At 42.7% G+C, this 25,658-nt stretch overlaps 1 protein-coding gene across 2 annotated transcripts in view; it reads right to left on the bottom strand.

The window, feature by feature from the left end:
* Positions 1 to 25,118, bottom strand: part of dnaaf9 (dynein axonemal assembly factor 9) — a 172,630-nt gene extending 147,512 nt beyond the window's left edge. The window contains exons 1-3 of one of the 2 annotated variants that reach the window (XM_078224143.1): positions 24,867 to 25,118; positions 11,018 to 11,097; positions 3,544 to 3,663 (exon numbers count right to left, since the gene is read on the bottom strand). In XM_078224143.1, coding sequence (XP_078080269.1) covers positions 3,544 to 3,663; positions 11,018 to 11,097; positions 24,867 to 24,961 — 295 coding nt within the window. In that variant the 5' untranslated portion in view covers positions 24,962 to 25,118. The remainder of the gene's footprint in view (positions 1 to 3,543; positions 3,664 to 11,017; positions 11,098 to 24,866) is intronic. The other variant, XM_078224135.1, reaches the window with a different exon arrangement.
* Positions 25,119 to 25,658: the final 540 nt, after the last annotated feature.

The following is a 25,658-nucleotide window of genomic DNA, read 5'->3' as shown; positions in this document are numbered from 1 at the left end:
TTTTGGAAGAAATAATGTAGGGGGGAGTTATACAATAAATGGCAGAGCCATCAAGAGTATAGAAACACAGGGACCGAGGTGTGCAAGTCCACAAATCCTTGAAGGTGGCAACACAGGTGGAGAAGGCGGTGAAGGCGGCATATGGCATGCTTGCCTTTATAGGACGGGGTATAGAGTATAAAAGCTGGAGTCTGATGATGCAGCTGTATAGAACGCTGGTTAGGCCACATTTGGAGTACTGCGTCCAGTTCTGGTCGCCGCACTACCAGAAGGACGTGGAGGCGTTAGAGAGAGTGCAGAGAAGGTTTACCAGGATGTTGCCTGGTATGGAGGGTCTTAGCTATGAGGAGAGATTGGGTAAACTGGACTTGTTCTCCCTGGAAAGACGGAGAATGAGGGGAGATCTAATAGAGGTGTACAAGATTATGAAGGGTATAGATAGGGTGAACGGTGGGAAGCTTTTTCCCAGATCAGAAGTGACGATCACGAGGGGTCACGGGCTCAAGGTGAGAGGGGCGAAGTATAACTCAGATATTAGAGGGATGTTTTTTACACAGAGGGTGGTGGGGGCCTGGAATGCGCTGCCAAGTAGGGTGGTGGAGGCAGACACGCTGACATTGTTTAAGACTTACCTGGATAGTCACATGAGCGGTCTGGGAATGGAGGGATACAAACGATTGGTCCAGTTGGACCAAGGAGCGGCACAGGCTTGGAGGGCCGAAGGGCCTGTTTCCTGTGCTGCACTGTTCTTTGTTCTAAAGGATTTCGACTACAGAAACTTAACTAGACCACCACATATTTGACAGCAAGGAGGCTAGGGTGCATCATCACCCCGAGAATGATATTTTCATCTGATTTATAAGTTTCCTTGGAAGTATTTTTTTGTTAGTGTCCCACCAGGTGCTGTCATCAACTCTCTTTTTTAGATCTTTTATTTAATGATTTGTTTGTTTTAATAAGAGCATACAACAGCAGGTCAACAAAGAACAATACAGCACAGGAACAGGCCCTTCGGCCCTCCAAGCCCGTGCCGCTTCCTGGTCCAAACTAGACCATTCTTTTGTATCCCTCCATTCCCACTCCGTTCATGTGGCTATCTAGATAAGTCTTAAACGTTCCCAGTGTGTCCGCCTCCACCACCTTGCCTGGCAGCGCATTCCAGGCCCCCACCACCCTCTGCATAAAATATGTCCTTCTGATATCTGTGTTAAACCTCCCCCCCTTCACCTTGAACCTATGACCCCTCGTGAACGTCACCACCGACCTGGGGAAAAGCTTCCCACCGTTCACCCTATCTATGCCTTTCATAATTTTATACACCTCTATTAAGTCTCCCCTCATCCTCTGTCTTTCCAGGGAGAACAACCCCAGTTTACCCAATCTCTCCTCATAACTAAGCCCCTCCATACCAGGCAACATCCTGGTAAACTTCCTCTGCACTCTCTCCAAAACCTCCACATCCTTCTGGTAGTGTGGCGACCAGAACTGGACGCAGTATTCCAAATGCGGCCGAACCAACGTTCTATACATCTGCAACATCAGACCCCAACTTTTATACTCTATGCCCCGTCCTATAAAGGCAAGCATGCCATATGCCTTCTTCACCACCTGTGACGTCACCTTCAAAAGTTGTGACTTTTTCTAGTCACCTGAAATGCGTAGCTCTGCCCCGACTCCAAAAACTCTCTTATACTTACACGGTATAAGTCAATTCTGTGACTGAATACACTTCATTTGCCACTTTGAGCATTGTTGCAGCTGCATCCACCTATTAGCTCAATATTGTCCAAAACAAAACAGCCCACTTCATTGGCAGCCGAGCCATCCACCATCACCAATGCATTTTATATTTTTATAGCATACTCTATAACAACTCGTCAAGACTTACTTATCATCTCCACAATCTAGAAGGCAGCAGGGACACCATCACTTCCACATCCTGGCTTAGAAATCTCATTCCTTCATCATCACTGGGTCAAAATTCAGTAACTATCTAACAGAACACTAAGAGTGCTTTCACCATGTGTATTGCAGCAGCTCAAGATAGCTCACCATCCGGGGCAACTAAAGCTGACCAATAAATGCTGTCATTGCCAATGACAACCACATTTCAAGAATAATTATTTAAAACAAACTATCCTACATAACTTCAGTCCATCGTGGATCAGATGAAAAGATCCACGCGTGTGTGTGTATGTATGTATGAAAACAAGAGTTTCATACCTGCTGTTTTGGCTAGGGAAAAAGCAAATCACTCAGAAAAAAAGCCAAGTGTGATCCTTGCCAGTAGGAGTGGACAGAGTGTATTCACACCAGAAAGCCGGCTGCTGACTGCTAGATGTCACTATTGCGTTTGATCTCCCAGTGCACTATGTACAAGAGTAAATAGTGCATCGGGAGATTGTTACTCCCCAGATATTCTCTCTCTCCCCCTTCTCCCCCCCCCACCGCTCCGGTTGACTGGCTTGACAAGTCGGTAAGATCACTCCCAAGGTCTTCCAGATCGCCTGAACAGCCCATCCAAAAGGTCAGGGTGAAAAGCCATCTCATTATTGCCCTCCCAGAGATGGTGACATTTAATCAAGGGCTCAGTATGACATACTCAGCAAAACGTTATTAATCAGCAATACAAACTTCTGGCCCTAAACAAAGATAGAAATTGAGCCTGTAGGCCTTGAAAAAAATTTGATTTACCCCATGCACTGCCAATTTTTATTTTACATTCATTCATGGAATGTGGGCTTTGCTGGCTGGACCAGCATTTATTTCCCACCCCAAATTGCCTTTGAGTGGTTTGCTTGGCGGTTATGAGTCAACCCCACTGCTGTGAGTTGGGAGTCACATGTAGGTCAGTCCAGGCCAGGCTGGCAGATTTCCTTCCCTGAAGGGCAATAGTGAACCAGATGCATTCTTACAACAGTGGACAATGGTCTTTTAATTCCAGATTTTTATTAAATTCAAATTTCACCATCTGTCGTGGCAGGATTCAAACCCAGGTCCCCAGAAGCCATTACTCTGGGTTTCTGGATTATTACTCAAGTGACAATACCATTACACCATCGCATCCCCAGTGTACTCCTGTCTTACACTTGTGTTAGATATGAGTTGTTCACTTTTGGAACCTGGAGTTAAACTCAGCCTATCGAATGGATGAAGTTCCTGCATGCAAGAGTGCTAGGTGGAATGAGCATCAACTGTCCCAATCCAGTTTCAAGATTATCCAAAGCAGACAAATCCTGAATGAAGATCACGCACTATGAGCCCCAGACTGTTTATGTGAAAGACACCACATCGGTACAGTAGGGATTCTGGCATTTTTAAAAACTAAAGAAAAGCTTCATTCAACAACCAAAATGAGTGATCAATCACAAGCCTTGGTACACAAAATGCTAAGTGTTCCAATCTACCAACAATGACATCCCATGCCTTCATAAGCATAATATTGGGGAAAGCATTTCTGTTAAAAATGCAAAGGGAGTACTTTATCAGATCAATAATTCAGGCATTTGCTCTGTGAAATTAGATTGAAGATTATATATTTACCATCAAGCACTTCTTCTGGCAAATCAGACACATCAGAATCAATGTTTGTCAGATTGTAAAGGTCAAAAAGTAGATAATTTGCCAATTCTCTACATCCCTCATTATATCTGCTATCAATACCTGTAAAAGAAAAAATAGTCACTCAGAAACCACACAAAGAAATCTTGTCAAAATGTGTAACATGCAACTGGCACTTCAAACAATATAATAAATGTACTGGAATATTAGAACCACTGCTTTGTTTAATGTATATTGACAATGTAGAATCGAGTATCGGAGGCACAATATCAAATTTTGAAAATATCAGAGCTTTGAACTGTAGCGAGCTGATTAGTAGACTACAGGAAGTCAGTGACAAACTGGTGAAAGAAGCAAACACGTGGCAGATGAAATTTAATGCAGAGAAAGTGTGAAGAGATGCATTTTGAAGGATGAAATGAGGAGATGCAATGTAAATCAAACAACATTATTTTAAAGGGAGTGAAACTCAGCAGGGACAGACTTATGAGATCACATATACAAATCTTTGTAGGTGGCAAGACCAGCTGATCAGGCCTTTAAAACAGCAAAAATCCTGGAAACACTTGAAAGATTAGGCAGCAAATGCGGAGAGAGAATTAGTTTTAGGTTAATGAGCTGGCCTTAGAGCCCCTGATTAGGAGAAATTGATTAATTTACATCACTTCCAAACTAAAGTTGAAGAGAATGTCCAGCCAGATAAACAATGATTGTAATTGCTGCTGATCACAGATGTGGAAGTTATAACAGAATTTGTAAAATAGAGCTTTGCGTATCTAAACGTTATTTTGAAGCTTTTCTGAAATAAAAGACAAACTCAAAATCTCTCAGGCTAATACTCTGCCCTTATCTTTCTTAGAATGCGGGGGTTGACCCGCTTTTGAGAAGTATTGCCGGATCCCCCAAAGAGGAATACCTTGTCTTAAAAGTGTGTGGGAACGTGTGAACTATTCTTCAGTAACATTTAGTGAAACGTTTTCTTCACGAACAGAAATACCTGACACTCACTTTAAAATGAACACCTAGCAATTTATTTAACTAACAAAGAACTTTAAACCGAATAAAATAAGATCCTACTGGAATGCTGTTCAAATACAATATCTATTCATTAACAAAAAAATATAACAATAGAGCTCAGTCATACTCAAAAAATACAACAAGATTTTGTGGCTTTCGGAAACCTTTGGAGTTCCTCTCTTGATTCCTTTAAGTTCTTTCTGATTTGGTTCTTTTCACTAGTGCATGGTGCATGCTCTTAAGAGATATCTGCAGCTGGCAGAGTTGAGAACTGCTCTCTCCCTCTCGAGGCTGGAGGGGTGGCAGTTCTTCAGTTGCTCTGCTGCTTTTTTCCCCTGCAATTTTTTATACCTGTGATGACCTATCAATTCTCCTTCAATAGGATCGGTCTGATATCATCAACACCATCAAATTCAAATTTTATAGTTCCTGGTAGCAGAGTGCCTGTTTTAGATTGATTGGGCTAAATTAAAAGAAACAGGCCGTCTTGTCAAGACTTTTTGATACAAATGTTTCAGTTTGGATTCTGAATGTACTTTGCATTTTAAGCAGTGAAACAAAACACCGGCTTTCAAAGGGACACTGCAATGTTTTTTCCCTCTAGCACTTTTACAATTTTTTTACATCTTTATCAACATCAAATTTCAACTTCACAAACTCAACTTCCCAACAGCCTGAAGAGAACTATGCTGACAATTTTATAAATTACATACAAGAACATGAAGAATTTATGGATGCAATTCATCATCTGCTCCCAATTGTTGAGGTACAACTACCCTGACATTTTAGATACCAGATCTTAAAAGTTAAAAATTCAATTAACAGAAAATAAATGGCTAAAGGTTTAAAACAACACGGGTGTTTTTTTACTTTTTAAAACCTGTTCAATTACTTTGTAAATGCGATTTTTGCCCCAAATCAGTGGTCATAGAGAATTACTGGTTTTGTTCAATTCCACCATAATAAACCAGTGCACATGTTGAATACTGAATATATATGAAACAAATAAATGCCAATTTCATGTTTAGAGGAGGTGATGACTTTGTGGTAATGTCAATGAACCAACATTCCTGAAGTCCAGGTTAATGGCCTGGGAAAATAGGTTCAACATGGCAGCTGATGAAATTCAAAATTAATAAATCCGGAATATAAAGCTAACCTCAGTAATGGTGATCATGACAACCGTTATGGATTGTCATAAAAACCCATCCAATTCATTAATGTTTCTTAGTCTGACCTACATGACAATTCTGATCCACAGTAATGGGGTTGACTCTCATTTGCCTTCTGAAATAGCCTAGCAAATCACTCAGTTCAAGATAAATTAGAGATAGGCAGCAACTGTGTGGAATGCCCACATTCCATAAAGAATAAAAGAGAAAGTGAACACCACCAGAACAGAAGAAAATGAGGGCTGCTTTAGCTCAGTTGGCTGGACAGCTGGTTCATGATGCCAAACACGAGTTCAATTCCCGTATCAGCTGAGGTTATTCACAAAAGCCCCGCCTCTTCAACCTTGCCCTTCGCCTGAGCTGTGGTGACTTTATTTCAGAAGAAGAAAAAACATACCAGAGCAACAGAGCAGCAGGCCCATGGATGGGATGGGATGGGAAGTGGCAGAAACAATTAGGAGGCTCAATCGGTCTCCAAGAAACCTGGCAGACTGCCAAAAACAAGCCAGCTTGAAAAGGTCGCATCAGTACAATGCAAACAGTCAGGCAGAGACTAAAATGGAGCACTTTAAGTGGCCTTCGTTGAGAATAAAAGGCACTAATGAGATTTGTAACAGAAAGGTTAGTTAGCTAGATAAGTTTCATGAAAAAGTGAGGGGGAAACAGGCATTTACAGATGCATGGACAGATTAGGGACTGTCAGCATGGCTTTGTGAGTGGAAAATCATGTCTCACAAATTTGATTGAGTTTTTTCAAGGGGTAACCAAAAAGGGAGATGAGGGCAGTGTAGTTGATGTTGTCTAAATGGACTTTAGCAAGGTCTTTGACAAGGTACCGCATGGTAGGTTGTTGCATAAGGTTAAATCTCATGGGATCCAGGGTGAGGTAGCTAAATGGATACAAAATTGGCTCGATGACAGAAGCCAGAGGGTGGTTGTAGAGGGTTGTTTTTCAAACTGGAGGCCTGTGACCAGCGTGGTGCCTCAGGGATCGGTGCTGGGTCCACTGTTATTTGTCATTTATATTAATGATTTGGATAAGAATATAGGAGCCATGGTTAGTAAGTTTGCAGATGACACCAAGATTGGTGGCATAGTAGACAGTGAAGAAGGTCATCCCGGATTGCAACAGGATCTTGATCAATTGGGCCAGTGGGCTGACGAATGGCAGATGGAGTTTAATTTAGATAAATGCGAGGTGATTTTGGTAGATTGAACCAGGCAGGACTTATTCAGTTAATGGTAGGGCATTGGGAGAGTTAAAGAATAAAGAGATCTAGGGGTACATGTTCATAGCTCCTTGAAAGTGGAGTCACAGGTGGACAGAGTGGTGAAGAAGGCATTCGGCATACTTGGTTTCATCGGTCAGAGCACTGAATACAGGAGTTGGGACGTCTTGTTGACGTTGTACAAGACATTGGTAAGACCACACTTGGAATACTGTGTGTTCCTGTGTATAGGGAGTACTGGTCACCCTATTATAGAAAGGATATTATTAAACTTGAAAGAGTGCAGAAAAGATTTACTCAGATGCTACTGGGACTTGATGGTTTGAGTTACAAGGAGAGGCTGGATAAACTGGGACTTTTTTCTCTGGAGCGTAGAAGGCTGACGGGTGATCTTATAGAGGTCTATAAAATAATGAGGGACATAGGTCAGCTAGATAGTCAATATCTTTTCCCAAAGGTAGGGGAGCCTAAAACTAGAGGGCATAGGTTTAAGGTGAGAGGGGAGAGATACAAAAGTGTCCAGAGGGGCAATTTTTTCACACAGAGGGTGGCGAGTGTCTGGAACAAGCTGCCAGAGGCAGTAGTAGAGGCGGGTACAATTTTATCTTTTAAAAAGCATTTAGACAGTTACATAGGTAAGGAGGGATATGGGCCAAATGCAGGCAATTGGGATTAATTTAGGGGTTTTAAAAAAAAGGGCGGCATGGACAAGTTGGGCCGATGGGCTTGTTTCCATGCAGTAAACCTCTATGATTCTATGAAACCAAAATAAGAAAGAAAATGGCGGACAGTTGCTACAAAGTTAGGAACTGTAGATCACATCAGACAACCACTGAAGCTTTGAACATTCCTTCCAAAACAAATGGGAGTTGATCTATATGCCAACTATAAAATGTGTCAAGCAAAGCAGAAACAAGGAATGTGAATACTCGGGACTCATTTCCTTTGGGAGGAACTGGAAAACCATGCCCAGTTTGTGTGGAAGATGGCAAATTTTGAGAAGATGGAATATTTTCTGTTTTTAATTGATAAATCCAGTTCGTTCTGGTATCTTGTGATACATGTCCCATGTCAAAAGAAAAGAAAATTAATCAGTTTCCTCCAAACTGCAGTCAGAAACAGAAATGAGAATGTACTGAACATATTAAATTCTATTCCAAAAATTCTATTTCTCTCTTCCTCTCTATTATAAACTCCCAATAGAAAGACAGCACTAGTGACTAATCTGTATTTAATGCACAAGTAATTCCTGTTTTCAAATTAATAGTACACAGCTAACATAAAAGCTATTCATTTATTAATACAACTCAAAGACTCTTTGCAGGCCCACATCAAAACCCAATTCCAAGTGCTTTTATGGCACTTTTATTGTCCAATGTCCCTGCCTCAACTTTTAACAAAGAACAAGATTCTCACAAAACTACTGGAGGTTACAGCAATCCCCAGAGCCAGTGTGGTAAATGCACACATGATACCCATGTAATTTTGCCTAGTGGATTTAAAGTTCAACCTAAACTGGAGAGAAAAATGTTAACCAGAAAAAAACCATACATTTTATTGTAAATTCTTGATATTCCTCAACTCCTAAACTTAATCCTAGATACTGTAGAGTGCAGCCTACTAGAGTTTTAAATTTAACTTTATTTATTAGTGTCACAAGTAGGCTTACATTAACATCACAATGAAGTTGCTGTGAAAAACAACATACAAGATGACGCCCACCCCACCCCCTTCACTTTTCTGCAAATAAATTTCCTCAATCCACCTGGAATTTACTGGTTGCAAAGCATCATTTCTTTTTTACTGTTGGAGAACAGTTTGACTATTTGAATTCTATCATTCCATGAGGAAATGTCACCAAACTTTATAATTACATGAAAACAAGATGGCTTACAATTTAAAACAATAAACAATTTAATCGAAACAATGTCAAGAAAATGTTTGACATTTTTTTCAGCAACTAGACAAATGGTAACTGGGTCCAGCAAATATGGTTATCTGCAGACATTTGAACTAAATTAAAAGTTAATACTAGCTGATTTCTGTTATCTGTAAACTCTTCAAATACATTATTTTTCTCAGCTTGGTGTCTTTGAATTGACATCCAGACTCAACCCAGAGAGTCATTTATAGTTTCCTTAAAGTTAATCATGACCTTTACATGAAAGTACTTCTTCGTCTTTTCACTCCTTGTCAGAGCATAGGCCATGGACAAATTCTCTCCATCTAATCCTGTTTTGGGCCAAACTCTACAGTATAGAGTGAACGTTCAAAGACTATTTCCTCGGGTGGATGGAGCTATTACAAGGGGGCATAACTATAGGGTTCGTGGTGGGAGATATAGGAAGGATATCAGAGGTAGGTTCTTTACGCAGAGAGTGGTTGGGGTGTGGAATGGACTGCCTGCAGTGATAGTGAAGTCAGACACTTTAGGAACATTTAAGCGGTTATTGGATAGGCACATGGAGCGCACCAGGATGATAGGGAGTGGGATAGCTTGATCTTGGTTTCAGATAAAGCTCGGCACAACATCGTGGGCCGAAGGGCCTGTTCTGTGCTGTACTGTTCTATGTTCTATGCTGTTACCACATATAGACCTCAGCTCTCATCTCCTTTTCTGTATCCCACCTCCATGTGTTCCTTGGTCTACCTTGCTGTCTCTTTCCTTGCAGGTTCCACGGGAGAGTTTGCCATGTAATGTTGTTCAATGGCTTCCTCAAAGTATGGCCTATGCAATTCCACTTTCACCTTTTAATTTGGAGGACCACTGCCTCCTCCCGCAGCCTAATGTTATTGATGGTATTTGGCCAATGTACCCCAAGGATGCTTCTGAGGCATCTGTTGATGAAGGATTGGATTTTCATCAACATTGTTTTGGTGGTCCTCCATGTTTCAGAGCCATGAAGGAGAGTAGATTAAGTTGGAGTTGAATATCTTTAGCTTTGTGGCCTTGGTGATCTCTCGATTTCCAGATGTTGGAGTGCCAAATCTTGCTCGAGACATTTGCTCCCTTGTGCCAGGGCAAGTATTGAACCACATCTTACTGGATAGAATGAAAGGGGCAGTAGAACATATTTTAAAGAGACAATCAGGCAGGATTTCACCAAGGAAGATCCTATGCGAATTATATAGCAACCCTGCAGAACAATCATTGGAATGGAAGTCATCAATCCACATTAAATTTTGTACACCATGAGAAGGCATTTGACAGTATTGACCAAACTCACTGTGGAAGTTTTTGGAGAGTTATGGCACTCTAGGAAAAATATCTCCCTCATAAAGAATAACTATGATGGAATGAACTGTCAAGCCTTGCATAGAAAAACCTTCTCTGATAAATTCAGTGTACAAACTGGTGCAGGACAAGCTGTTTGATATCACCATTCCTAATTTGTTCACAACTGATTGGATTTTGAGACAAACAACATCAAACAGAAGAAATGGCACACAATGAATCCTCACAAAACAGCTGGAAGATTTAGACTTTGCAGGTGACTTGGCTTTAGTATTACACATCCATTTTTTTATGCAAGATAAAACCTGTCTCTTGATGCAAATATCAGCCAAAATTGGCCTTAACATCAATATTGAGAAAACAAAGATAATGCGGATAAACACCAGGGACAACTCCACTAAGATAAGGGGCTGGATGAAGTAACATCTTTTACTTATTTGGGCTGTGTTGTATGTACTACTGGTGGGACAGGCGAGGATATAAAGATCAAAATTGGGAAGGCACTCATCACATGGAACGACAAGGAGGAGCAAATTGAAATGAGAAGAGAAATGAGTACTAAAGAAAATCTGTTCTACAGAGTAGGACACCTACTTTTTTTTTCATCTCAACTGAATGGCAGGAAAAGGCAAATTTTTGGCACTGGTTAATCCAAAAATGTGCTTGGAATACTTAACTGAAGTAAGTTTTTAACATACTTACTGCCAAGGAAAGTGAACATTTAGCCAATTTGCTTGACAAGGAAATAGCTATGTCATTGTGGTCAAAGCTCAGATGCAAGTACTCCAAGAACTAAAACATACCCAGAATGCAGAGAATTCCATCAGATTTTGGCTTGCTGCTGTAATTCAGGATGGCTTGAACTTGTCGAAGACGACTGCAGCTATGAAACAGAAAACAGTTGAAATCATTGGTCATATTTTCTACTTCATATTTAACAGTGAGAAAAACAACAGAAAAGGTGTAAACTCATACGATAGTCATTGCACAGGAACAAAGGTGGTCATAACTTATGCAAACCTTAACAAAAAAATGGAATTGAGGCATCAAGTGCTTCAAAGCTGTCAAAAATTTAAAAATAATGTTCCAAACTATTCACTAATTTCCACAGAATTTGACATCTTATTGTATAACCAATGAATCGTAGTGTGCATTTCAAGAGGACTTCTTCAATTCCACTTTTTGAAAAACTTTGATTGTAATTATTTAAACAAATTAAATATCAATTAATAGGCAAATTGTATTCCACAGAAAGCACAAATTACACTTTAAATAGCCGATACAAAGACAAGTCTCTCAGATCTACAGGACATTTCCCTGATTCATGTGGCGCCACTTCCAGTCATCAATGTGCTTCACAACTCTACCTTCCTCAAGTAATGCAGAATTTCAGCTTCACGTAGCCTCCAACAACTTTACTAATCTCCATGGATATGGTTATCACCAAAAAGCTGCACGCCTGCAGAAACATCTCAGCTCGGTTCACAAGTCTTCAGGTTTCAGCCTTTTCAGCTGGCTCTCACACAATTTCACAGTCACAATCCTGTTCTGACCACCAGTTGAAAAGCCATCAGCAAGGGGGCAATCTTACGAAAAAAAATTCTAAGTCCAGGACAAGGGTGAAAAGGGGAGAATTTCAAAAGAGGAGATTCACGAGGTTGATTCCGGAGTTGAGAGGGTTGGTTTATGAGGAGAGACTGAGTAGACTGGGGCTATACTCATTGGAATTCAAAGAATGAGGGGGAGATCTTATAGAAACATACAAGATTATGAAGGGAATAGATAAGATAGAATCAGGGAAGTTGTTTCCACTGGTGGGTGAAACTAGGACTAGGGGGCATAGCCTCAAAATAAGAGGAAGCAGATTTAGGACTGAATTGAGGAGGAACTTCTTCACACAAAGGATTGTGAATCTATGGAATTCCCTGTCCAGTGAAGCAGTTGAGGCTACCTCATTGAATGTTTTTAAGGCAAGGATAGATAAATGTTTGAACAGTAAAGGAATTAAGGGTTATGGTGAGCGGGCGGGTAAGTGGAGCTGAGTCCACGAAAAGATCAGCCATGATCTTATTGAATGGCGGAGCAGGCTCGAAGGGCCAGATGGCCTACTCCTAGTTCTTGTTATGTTCTGATCCTTTTTTGGGCAAGTCCAAATCTGCTATCTATCCACTAAAAACAAACCTCAAGAAAGGTTTCTCGTTTATAGGGGAAAGGGGTGGGGCTTAAATCTTAAGAACGTTGGCTGAGCAGCAGCAGATGGCGCAATTGCGCATGTGCAGGTCTCTACAGCTCCCAGCCAGCCTCAACCAAAGCACCTCCCCCATCCCAAGCTACCGCGGGGGCCCTCAACCTATTGTGACCCTCCTACCCACCCAGACCAATCTATCCCCGCAACTCCCCCCCCCCCCCCGCCAAACCAATCTACCCCCGCAACGTCCCCCCTCCCTGGGCCAATCGACGGCCCAGCAACTCCCTCCCCACCAATCTCCAATGCAGGGTGGCAGGGTCCCTCCCGCCAGGTTGGGAACATATTGCTGTTCCTTCACTGTCACTGGCCTCTCAAAGGCCTTCAGTTCTACTGGCGAGGCTATCATGTCTGGTCCCCATCGCTGGTTGGCTAGCACTTATTGTCCATTCCTAGTTGCCATTGAGGTGGTACTGGTGAGCTGCCTTCTTGAAACGCTGCAGTCCACATGATGTGGGTTGAACCACAATGCTGTTAGGGAAGGGATTCCAGGATTTTGACCCAGTGACAGTGAAGGAACAGTGATATATTTCTAAGTCAGGATGGTGAGTGGCTGGGAGAGGAACTTGCAGGTGGTGGTGTTCCCATGTATCTGCTACCCTTGTACTTCTAGATGGAAGTGGCTAATCTGCTGATTACAGAACTGACAATGCAACATCAATTTTATATTCAAGATACTGATTAAATAAATTAAGGAATGCAAATTGAAAATCTTAGGCAAATGTTTAATTCCAGTATCCTTCTAATACAATAGTTTGAACTTGACTGTGTTTAAGCTTAGAAACAGCATAGATAGAAGGATTTTTAATTGTTCTCATTGTTATCAGTCAGCTATGATCTCTAGATCATTATAGCTTCAAAAGGTTAGTCATGGCACACATCAACTCCAGTCTTCCAGATTGCCTAGACCCACTATAGTTCGCCTAGCGCTGCAACAGATGCCATCTCCCTGGCCCTACACTCAGCCCTGGAACACCTGGATATTTATGTCAGACTCCTATTTATTGACTACAGCTCAGCCTTCAATATTTTTATCCCAACAAAACTAATCTCCAAACTCTGTGGCCTAGGGCTTGGCTCCTCCCTCTGTGACTAGATCCTGGACTTCCTAACTATTGACCGCAATCAATAAGGCTAGGTAACGACACCTCCTCCACGATTATCCTCAACACCGATGCCCCACAAGGCTGTCTCCTCAGCCTCTTACTATATACTCTTTATACACTTCTGACTATGTAGCCAAATTCTACTCCAATTGCATTTTCAAGTTTGCTGATGACACCATTGTCGTGGGTTGGATCTCAAACAATGACAAGACAGGGTTTGGAAAAGAGAGAGAGAATTTGGTGAAATGGTGTCATGACAATAATCTCTCTCTCAATGTCAGTAACATGAAAGAACTAGTCATCGACTTCAGGAAACATAGCCCCTGCCTACATCAACGGCGATGAAGTGGAGATGGTCGAGAGCTTCAGGTTTCCAGATGTTCAGATCACCAACAACCTGTCCTGGACACTCCACACCAATGCAACAGTTAGCTCTCCAACGCCTCTATTTTCTCCGGAAATTTCTAAGGAAATTTGGCATGTCCGCTACGATTTTCACCAGTTTTTACAAATGCACCATAGAAGGCATCCTATCCGGTTGCATCACAGCTGGGTAAGGCTCTTGCTCTGACCAACACCGCAAGAAACTACAAAGGGTTGTGAACGTAGCCCAGTCCATCACGCAAACCTCCCATCCACTGACTACATTTACACATCCCAATGCCTCAGAAAAGCAGCCAGCATAATCAAGGACCCCACGCATTCCAGATGTACTCCTTTTTCTGTCAGGAGAAAGATACAAAGTCTGAAAACACGTACCTCAAGAACAGCTTCTTCCCTGCTGTCATCAGACTTTTGAATGGTCCTATCGTATATTAGAACATAGAACATAGAAAGCCACAGCACAAACAGGCCCTTCGGCCCACAAGTTGCGCCGATCATATCCCTACCTCTAGGCCTATCTATAGCCCTCAATCCCATTAAATCCCATGTACTCATCCAGAAGTCTCTTAAAAGACCCCAACGAGTTTGCCTCCACCACCACCGACGTCAGCCGATTCCACTCACCCACCACCCTCTGAGTGAAAAACTTACCCCTGACATCTCCTCTGTACCTACCCCCCAGCACCTTAAACCTGTGTCCTCTCGTAGCAACCATTTCAGCCCTTGGAAATAGCCTCTGAGAGTCTACCCTATCCAGACCTCTCAACATCTTGTAAACCTCTATCAGGTCACCTCTCATCCTTCGTCTCTCCAGGGAGAAGAGACCAAGCTCCCTCAACCTATCCTCATAAGGCATGCCCCCCAATCCAGGCAACATCCTTGTAAATCTCCTCTGCACCCTTTCAATGGCTTCAACATCTTTCCTGTAATGAGGTGACCAGAACTGCGCGCAGTACTCCAAGTGGGGTCTAACCAGGGTCCTATAAAGCTGCAGCATTATCTCCCGACTCCTAAACTCAATCCCTCGATTAATGAAGGGTAGTACGCTGATATATTAATATATATATTAAGCTGATTTTTCTCTTCACCCGACCTGGCTTTGTACGAGGGAGATCATGCCTCACAAATTTGGTTGAGTTTTTTGAGGAGGTGACAAAAACGATTGACGAGGGAAGGGCCGTGGATGTCGTCTATATGGATTTTAGTAAAGCGTTTGACAAGGTCCCTCATGGCAGGCTGGTGCAAAAGGTTAAATCTCACGGGAGAAAAGGTGAGCTAGCTAGATGGGTGGAGAACTGGCTTAGCCATAGAAGACAGAGGGTAACAGTGGAGGGGTCTTTTTCCGGTTGGAGGTCTGTGACTAGTGGTGTTCCGCAGGGCTCTGTACTGGGACCTCTGCTGTTTGTGATATATATAAATGATTTGGAGGAAGATGTAACTGGTGTGATCAGTAAGTCTGCGGACGACATGAAGATTGCTGGAGTTGCGGATAATGATGAACATTGTCAGAGAATACAACAGGATATAGATAGGCTGGAACATTGGGTGGAGAAATGGCAGATGGAATTTAATCCAGATAAATGCGAAGTGATGCATTTCGGTAGATCTAATGTAAGGGGGAGCTATACAATAAATGGCAGAACCATCAAGAGTATAGACACACAGAGGGACCTGGGTGTACAAGCCCACAGATCCTTAAAGGTGGCAGCACAGGTGGAGAGGGTGGTGAAGAAGGCATATGGCATGCTTGCCTTTATTGGATGGGGCATTAAATATAAAAGTTGGCATATGATGTTGCAGCTGTATAGAACGATGGTTAGGCCACATTTGGAATACTGCGTCCAGTTCTGGTCGCCACACTACCAGAAGGACGTGGAGGCTTTGGAGAGAGTACAGAGAAGGTTTACCAAGATGTTGCTTGGTATGGAGGCTCTTAGCTATGAGGAGAGATTGGGTAAACTGGGGTTGTTCTCCCTGGAAAGACGGAGGATGAGAGGCGACTTAATAGAGGTGTATAAAATTATGAAGGGCATAGATAGAGTGAACAGTGGGAAGCTTTTCCCCAGATCGGAGGTGACAAACACAAGGGGTCACGGGTTCAAGGTGAGGGGGGCAAGGTTCAACACAGATGTCAGGGGGACGTATTTTACACAGAGGGTGGTGGGGGCCTGGAATGCACTGCCAAGCAAGGTGATTGAGACGGACACGCTGGGATCGTTTAAGACTTATCCGGATAACCACATGAACAGACTGGGAATAGAGGGATACAAAAGAATGGTCTAGTGGGCACATGAGCGGCGCAGGCTTGGAGGGCCAAAGGGCCTGTTCCTGTGCTGTATTGTTCTTTGTTCTTTGTTTGTAACTGTAGCACAATATTCTGCACCCTATCCTTTATGAACAGCACGTTTTGCCTGCATAGTGCATAAGAAACAATACTTTGCACTGCATCCCAGTACGTGACGTCTATGATCATCTTGCTGGTGCCAGTACAGAGCGAGACTGCGGATAGTTGGGAACCTGTCTCGGGGACAGGGAATTCAGATGGTGTTCGTGGAAGTGGAAATGACTAGGGTTGGGAAGCATTTTCCGATCAGGGCCATTGTGATCTCCTGGACTCGTTTCGATCGCCTCAGGGGGTCGGAGAGGAATTTCCCAGATTCTTTTTCCCCATATTGGCCCTGGGGTTTTCACTCTGGGTTTTCGCCTCTCCCTGGAGATCACATGGTCTGGAATGGGGGGGTGGGGGTGAGTTAATAGATTGTGATGAACAAAGCATCGTAGCTGTGAGGGACAGCTCGGTGGATAGGATATTGGTATGTAGATAGGCTGGAAAATTGGGCGGGGATCCTGGATTCAGGATTCAATCCTGGACCGGGGAGCGGCGCGGGCTTGGAGGGCCGAAGGGCCTGTTCCTGTGCTGTATTGTTCTTTGTTTGTGACAATAAATTAAATCACTATTGTACAAAGTAATACATATAGATGTTCCAGAAAAATAAAATCATGGTAAACACTAGAGAAGTTATATGAATCAAGTAGAAAGCAATATCATTTTTCCATTATAAGGTTACATCAGAAACAGATGTACTCACATCATTTTCAGATATGGGCTGAAATTCTACTGCAATCTTCAACAAGTCAACTAGCTTAATTCTAAACTTAACTATTACAACACTCTCCTGGCTGATCGCTCACACCATCCCATCCAGAAACCCGAGGTCACCCAAAATTCTACAGCCCGTGTATAAACTCGCACCCCATATGGTAACTTGCACAAAGTCCTATTCCCCTCTGTGCTCGCTGACCTACATTGACACCCTGTCAAGCAACATCTTGATTTTTAAATTCTCATCCGTTTTCAAATCCCTCCACGGCCTCACCTCCTCCCATTCTCCATAACCCCCTCCAGTACCAAAACCTTTTGAGACATCTGCAGTCTTCTAATTCTAACCTCTTGCACATTCCAAGTTTTAATTGCTTCAACATTGATGGCTAGGCCGCAAGCGCTGGAATACCCTCCTTGTATCTCTCCACCCATCTAGTTTTCCTCCTTTAAGGCACTCCTTCAAAGTTACCTCTTTGACCAAGCTGACGCATACCTCATGTTGCTCAATATCATATTTTGTTTTATAAGCACCATAGGCCATTTATTACTTTAGAAGAGGCTTTATAAATAAGATGGTACTGTTGTTACAACTTAATTTGCTGCAGACTTATGCCACAAGGCATACATGCTTACTTGGAACAATGCCAAAGGAACTTGGCAAATTCCATTATAATACTTGGTATATGTTTCAAGAAAAGGTTGCAAAAATTAATAGAAATTAATAGTATGCAATGACCTACTTTTACACAAGCTTTCAAATTTGCTCGTCAGACATGTTTAAAAGCTTTAAGCTCGTCTGTCTGAATGTTAACAAACTGGCTATTAGTAGAATGTACTAAAGAGGATTCCGTCCTCAGTTCAAATTACAACGTCTATCGCAATTCCTGAGAAATAAGGGAATTATAGTTGAATGGAGCAGGAATTGAATCCAGGGTCTATCAGAAACATTTCATCCTGGCTCAGACACCACAGAAAATAGAACGTGCGGCATTATGTGAAATTAAATCACTGCTTCCATCCATTAAACAATCCAATTACATTTCACTGAAATTACAGGTAGCACAGAGGTCATCAGGAGATTATGAAAAGTTAAACATTAGGTGGCTCACAATGAAATGGAAATAAATCTGAACATAAAGACACTCCAACCTCCACCATGGCAACACAAACACTCCATCGTCTTAACAAACAAAGCATTTAGTGTTTGCCTGGCTTGCATATTCAACTCAATATATATTTTAAGTTCCGAAAGCTATGAAAGAGTGTGATTTGTGCTGCATTGAACTTAAAAAAAACTAGTTTTCACCAGAAACTCCAGTATCTTTCAATGCTGTGAGCTCAATTATTTTTCCAACAATTTCTGTCCAATGTATTTTTCCTCAAACGTAAAATTATTACATTAAGAGCATAAGTATTTTCATTGCCCCTCCTCCTGCCCCCTTCCCCTAGCATCAAACATTTCCAACATTTAAAAACCTCTCTGATCGGGTTTTCTAATTTTTATTTCCTGGTTCAGTATTAGCTTAATGATGAGATTAAAATTTGCTCAGTTTGCATTCAATACTGAAAGATGTTAGTTTACTCTGTAATCATGGTTGCATATCTGTTATAGCACACTTCGATCCAGCATGAAACAAAGAATCCAATGACTTTATAAATATCTTCAAAAGAAACGTGAAATACATGCATGCAAATCACAGGTTTCATTTCAGAAAGCTTCAAGCATCAAGCAGATAAAAAAAACTCAATCCAAAATGTGCCATCTATCCAGTCTCCAAATATTACGAAACAAAAATCTCTGACTAGTAGAAATAAGATTTTGGTTTTGCCAAATTTTATATATCCAATATAAAATTTTCTGCTCCAGTCAATACATTTTTCATCTCAATCATGTTTCCACAGAGCCAGGCAAAGGAGCCAGAGCCACAAAGGAGGCCATTCAACCCATCAAATCCATGCCAGCTCTCCGTATAGCAATCAAATCAGTCCCCTTCCCCTACTGTAGCTTATGTCCCTTTAAGTGTTCATGCAATTTTCTTTTGACATCATTGGCGGTGTCCACTTCCACCACCCTCAGACAGCAAGGCCATTACCACTATGTAAAAAAGTTGTTCCTCACATCACCCCTGCACTTCTTTAGAACTTTAAATCCATGTCCTCTAGTCCTTCTACCATGAGTTGACAGGAAAAACTTTTCTTTGTCTACCTTACCTAAACCTGTCATAACCTGCCCAGATCTTCACTCAAAGGATAGTAAATCTGCGGAATTCTCTGCCACAGAAGGCTGTGGAGGCCAAGACACAAATAAATATTCACGGAAGAGATAGAGTTTTTTCAGATTTCAGTAGCATCAAGGGGTATAGAATAGGCACTGAAGTAGAGGATCAGCCATGATCATAATGAATAGCAGAGCAAGCTCATAGGACCGAATGGCCAGCTCCTGCTCCTAGTTTCTATGTTGCCAATGTAACTCAGCAAGTACACAAGTGAGAGAACTTGGAGAAGGATAAGAGCAGAAAAGATTTGGATGAGCTTAAGGTTATCAGGGGTTGAAGAATGAGAGGTTGACTAGGAGAGCATGGGAATATGAAAAGACAAGTTCTTAGAAAAATGAAATGGACAATAAAGTAGGGTTCAGATCAGTGAAAAAAGACATACTGAGACAAATACCATCTTAAATGATATTTAAATACCTGCAATAAACAGTAGTAACCCACAAAATGTTTAACATGAAAGCATCACTAAAATGCAAGAATTTAGAATATTAGACAACTGCTATTCTTCAAAAGTTTTGTATTTCACTATATATAACTAAATGCACAATTATATATTTTTTAGCTAATTAATTGCCAGCTTTATCTGAATATCTAATTTTAATTAAAACCTTTTATAATGAAATAAGAAGGCATTACAGTCCTTTTAAAACCCTAGCCCATACTTACACCTGATACCAAAACAAAAATAGTTCCTTGAACTGTGACAGTGAATGTCAAGATCTACCAAGTTTCATACAGCTTAAGGGTGAAAGAACATGCTGTGGGGAAATGGGCTGCAACTTCTGAGCTCCCCAGTGTTGGATTGGGAAAGGTTCCCAAAGCTGCGCTGAGGAACTCCTCTCAGAAACTCCCATGTAAGGTTTGCACGGCAATTGCTCTGTGCTGGGAACCATCAAAAAATGCAATTTAAATTGCAAACTTCGCAATGTTGCAACAGGGTTATACGAGTAGTCACCCAGAAAAAGTTAGAGGAATGAAAACTTCTAACTTTTGCTAACTATTATACAGACGCAAACCAAACTCCCCACAACTCCATCCTCTGCTGCCGCCACCAACACCCCCCCCCCCACCCCCCAAAGCTTGTCCCTCCAAGTTCTTCCCAGCAAAATGAGTCACGTCGGCCACCTGTCCACCAAGTTGCCTATGTCTTTTTGAAGTTCTACACTATCCTCCTCATGGTTTATCAGGAAAATCAAGGGTCCCAATGCCAACCCCTGTGAAATTCCATTAAAGACCTTCCTCCAGCCAGAATGACATCCATTAACCACTTCTCTGTTTCCTATCACTCAACCAATTCCATATCCATGATGGGACTAGCTTAATGGTAAAACATGAACATGTTGGGCTGAAGAGCCTGTTTCCATGCTGTAAATCCCTATGACTATCTTTTTGGGATATGGGCGTGCTGGCAAGGCTATATTTGTTGCCCAATTGCTCTCAAAAATGTAAGTCACAGTCTTGAACTGCTGAAGGTAAACCCACAATGCTGTTAAGGGAGTTCCAAGATTTGAGCTCAGCAATTGTGAAAGAACAGCAATATAGTTCAAATTAAGGATGGTATGTGGTTTGGAGCTGATCTTTTTTGGCAATGCTGTTCCATGCAACTGCTTTGCCCTTTTAAATGGAAGGTACTGTTGAAGGAAGCTTTGAGAGTTGCTGCAGGGCATCTTGTAGATGGTACACACTGCTATCACTGTGCATCATCGGTGGAGGGAGTGAATACTTAAGGTGGTGATGGATGCCAATCCAGCTTTAATTGTTGGAGATACCAAAACATGCAAACAAGTATATAGTATTCCATCATACTCCTGACTTGTGCTTTGCAAATGGTGGACACGTTTTGTGGAATCAGGAGGGGAGTTACTCACTGTAGAATTCCCAGCCTCTTATCTGCTCTTGTAGCCCACAGTATTTATGCAGCTAGTCCAATTCAGTTTAAAAGTTTATTTATTGTCACAAATAGGCTTACATCAACACTGCAATGAAGTTACTGTGAAAATCCCCTAGTCACCATACTCCGATGTCTGTTCAGGTACACAGAGAATTTAACATGGCCAATGCACCTAACCAGCACGTCTTTCGGACTGTGGGAAGAAACCGGCGCACCCGGAGGAAACCCACGCAGACACTGGGAGAACGTACAAACTCCACACAGCGACTCAAGCCAGGAATCGAACCCAGGTTCCTGGCGCTGTGGCTCCTATCCACTGTGCCATCCAGTTCAGTTTCTGTTCAATGGTAACATTCAGGATGTTGATAGTGGGGGAATAAAGTGACGGTAATGTCTTTGAATGTCATGGAGAGATGGTTGGATTCTCTCTTTTGGATATGGTCATTTCTTGGCATAATTGTTACCCTCCACTTATCAGCCCAAGCTCGAATGTTTCCTGATTTTGCTGCATATGGAAATGGACTGCTCCTGAATTGGGAATGATAATGAACAATGTGCAATCACCAGTGAATATCCCCACTTCTTACCTTATGATGCATCGATCCCCACTACAAATTCTGTAAATTTGACACCAATTCAACTCCTGTCCACAGACGCTGTCTCAGACTAAATCAATCTGAGAGCAACTTCAGACTTTATTTAAATTCGATCTGAGCTTCCAATATAATAAAAATTATGGATTATTTTGAAAGTGAGTAAGTTTGGCTTCAATTGTGCAGAGCCTTGGTGAGAACTTCCTAACTGGAATTTTGGCACCACATGTCAGAAAAGGTTTGGTAGCTTTGGAATTAAAGTTATACAGATTCACTAAAACAATACTAAAGCTTAAAATTTCGATTCTGAGGGCAGGTTGTGTAGACTTATGGAAGGTTATGGGGTGATCTAATCAAATGAAAGCAAAATACTGCAGATGCTGGAGTTACAAAATAAACCACAAGAGCTGGAAAAGCTCAGCAGGTCTGCAGCGAGAGAAACAGACTTGATGTTTTGAGTCCAATGTGACTTTTCTTGAAAACTGGAATAAGTCTTTTAAATAACAACAGGGCTCAACACAGAGGAATAGTTTCCACTGGTGAGGGAATCCCAAACAAGAGGGCATAATATTGAGCAATGCCACAGAAGAGTGAAATCAAAGCATAGTTTTCCACAAAGGGAAATAGAAATCAGGAACTCAATCTCCAAAAGGTTGCAGATGCTGAGACAATTGAAATTTGAGACTGAAATTGAAAGATTTTTTGGCAGCATCTGCGGAGAGACAAACAAGAGGTCATGACCTTTTAGGGATGGCAGGTCTGTCATATGAGGAGAGACTAAGTCGGTTAGGATTATATTCACTGGGATTTAGAAAAGAGAGAGGGGATCTCATAGAAACTTATAAAACTAGACATGCTCCTATAGCTCACATTGTTCCTTTTTAATCTTCATGTTGCAGGATCGAAATGAAGAGAAGTACAGGAGCTGCAGACAAGAAGGGATTTTTCATCCTTGCTAAAAAAAACTCTCAGGAAAAAAATGTGGGTTCACAAATAAGAAACCAAATGCCCAAAGGCCTTCAGTTTTCATGTGCGCACTTAAAAGAGTGCAGCTTTCTCCAATTCCACAAACAGGTACCTCAGGTTTCAAAGCTTAAATATAGAAAATATGCTAACAGATGGTTCAAAGCCCCTTTAAAACTGACCTTGTTATACACATAATTATCTATTGCACTGTAGGAATTTCAATTCCTTTTGATGGTTAAATGCTGTTTATTCAGCAACATAAAACCACATAAAGAATCAGGTCTACATGCATTCAGGTTTTCATTGTCAGCAATATTTTTTCTGCATTTCTAATAACCACTAAATATAAAGCACCATTGCTTTGTTGAGTATCAGTTGGCAGCAGTGAGAGGGGGTTTTGGATGAGCTAAAGTTCATAGTTGCAATGAGGGAGCAATGATATGGCTATCAAGTTCAAGGAATGGAAAGAATAATATTACAGGGGTGGAAGTGAATGACAGGATTTGGGCTTGGAGAGTCAACCAAGTACGATACCTAGCCCTGGACAGTGGCTAAGAAATGGGGACAAAATTAGAAGCAAGGATCAAAGATGATGACTTAAGTATTTCCAATGTTGACTGGAATATTGATATTTAAGCTAATATCAGATAACAGTTGGAGAAAAACTTAATGTGAAACAGGGAAAGGGTGCTGGAGTGTCAAATATTGGGGTGGAGATTCGTGTCAATAGGGGGTGAAAGCAGAAGCCATGTCTGGGGTCCCGAGTGTCAGGGGAAGTCAGAGGCAGAGAGCTAGAGATACAACACCATCCAACGCAGGTGGTGGGACAGGATTGCCTGAGGTGGCTGTGTGTGGGGTGGGCAGAGGTGCTGTAAAGTCGCCCAAGGCAGGTGAGGGGCAGCAGGGATGTCGCCCGAGGCAGGTGAAAGTGGCAGGGGCAGCTTAGGGTTGCCGAAAGCAGTTGGGGGAACAGGGGTGCCACAGGCTGACCCAACATGGATGGGGAGAGGTAGGTGTGCCACAGGATCATCAGAGGCAGGAGGGAGAAAAAGTGGATGCCACAAGATTGCCAAAGATCTGAGCAAGGTGGGGGGGAGGAGGAGGAGGAGAGAGAGAAGAGGGGCAGAGGGCTGAAGTAGAGTAACGCCAGTGTTGCCAGAAACGGAGCGGTCGGGCAGTAAGAGTGTTACTGTGTTGCCAGAAGTACAGGGGAGGGGTGCCACATGGTCTCCAGAGATTGAGGGGTGGGGGGGCCACCTGAAGCAGAGAGATGGGGCACCAAAGGGTCATCTAGGTGGGTGAGAGAGGTGCAGGGCCACCACAGCATCAACGGAGACGGATGGGTAGGGAAGCCAGTATCACCCAAGGAGGGGGTGGAGGGGGGTATGCAGAGGTACCCAAAGGTGGTGGGGGGGTAGCAGGGGCACTAGAGTCATCCAGGTCAGATGGGGGGGGGGGGGGGGGGCACAAGGGCACCACATGGTCACCCAAGGTTGAAGCCAACAAGGGGAGGGGGTATGGGCAGGACCACCTCAGGGTCACCCAAGGTGGGGCAGGAATGCCATAAGTGACCCATGGCAGGGTGAGAAATGGGGGTGGGGGGGGGGTATGGGGAAGAACTAAAAAAAACACACAAACATAATCTGGCGCTACTGAAGAGGCAAACCAAGATGCGGATAGAGATGCTGAAAAAAATGACAATTCCTTCAGACAAAAGAAAATGACATACCAATGATTGGGGGGTGGGGGAAAGAATTGGTATTTGACTGGGGTTTTTTTTTAAAAAAGGGGCCAGGTAATGCTTTTATTTCCTATCAGAAAAAGAGAAACAAAAAAATGTAACTGGAAAGAAGGTGGCGGAAATCAAAATATTTAAAAAATGTCGAGGACAACGGACATTAGCATGAAATTTATATATATATATATATAGTTATTATCCGTGCACACAAACCCCCCCGCCCCCGGCAGTGCCGCTGACTATAGAGGCAGCGCGAGGGTCGCCTGTCAGCCACTAACGGTCGCCCCCGGCGCGAGCCCCGTTTGAACATTCGAATCGCGTTCCATTAACGGCCGCTCCGCGAGCTCTACCTGACAAACGGGCTGAAGGTTTCCGAGCGCACGTTCCTCCAGGCCGGCACCGAACGCCCCTTCCCCGCCGTCGCCTCCTGCAGCATCGATAACATCGCGGCCCCTTTTGTTTCTAATTTTTTTTAAAAAAACGACTCCTCTACATGTATATGGATGTCATGGAGGTTTTGTCGTCTCAGGGGGGGTGGGGAGAGAGGAGGAGAAGGAGGGTGGGGGGGGAGGAGGAGTCAGTCACTAAGTCGCCATCAGTCTGCCCCCAACGGCATGAATGGCAACCGGACCAGTCAATTAAGCACAAGGTTGGGAATGGACGACACAACACTTCAAAGGTAGGACGCAGGCTGGGCTCGCTTTACTACTTTCTTTCTCTTTTTTAAATATGCATCTGAAAGATTTAGCATCCCGACTTTTGAGCTGTCTCCCTACTCGCTAATCTTTATTTTGGTTTTTAAGATGATCAGAAACCCCCCCCCCCTCTCTCGATTCCCAACATGGTCGGTGCCCATTGTTCCCCTTAGGCTCCGCCCACCCCTCCGTCATCAGGAATGTTGTTCTCGTGGTTCCGGGGCAGTGAGAACCCGCGCGGCACCAGGAGGGAGGGCGGATTTTATTATTTACTGTACAACAGGCCACGTTCACAGAACGGTTACAGCGCCGAAGCAGGCCATTGGGCCCGTCGCCTCTCTGCTGGTCATCTGAAGGAGCAATTCGCCAAGAACCACAGAATTCCCTACAGTGCGGAGGGACCAGTCAGCCCATCCACATCATGCATGCACCAACTACAATCCCACG

This window comes from Mustelus asterias, chromosome 1 (genome assembly GCF_964213995.1).
Source record: "Mustelus asterias chromosome 1, sMusAst1.hap1.1, whole genome shotgun sequence".
Lineage (NCBI taxonomy): Eukaryota > Metazoa > Chordata > Chondrichthyes > Carcharhiniformes > Triakidae > Mustelus > Mustelus asterias.
This window is presented reverse-complemented; position numbering and strand designations above follow the sequence as displayed.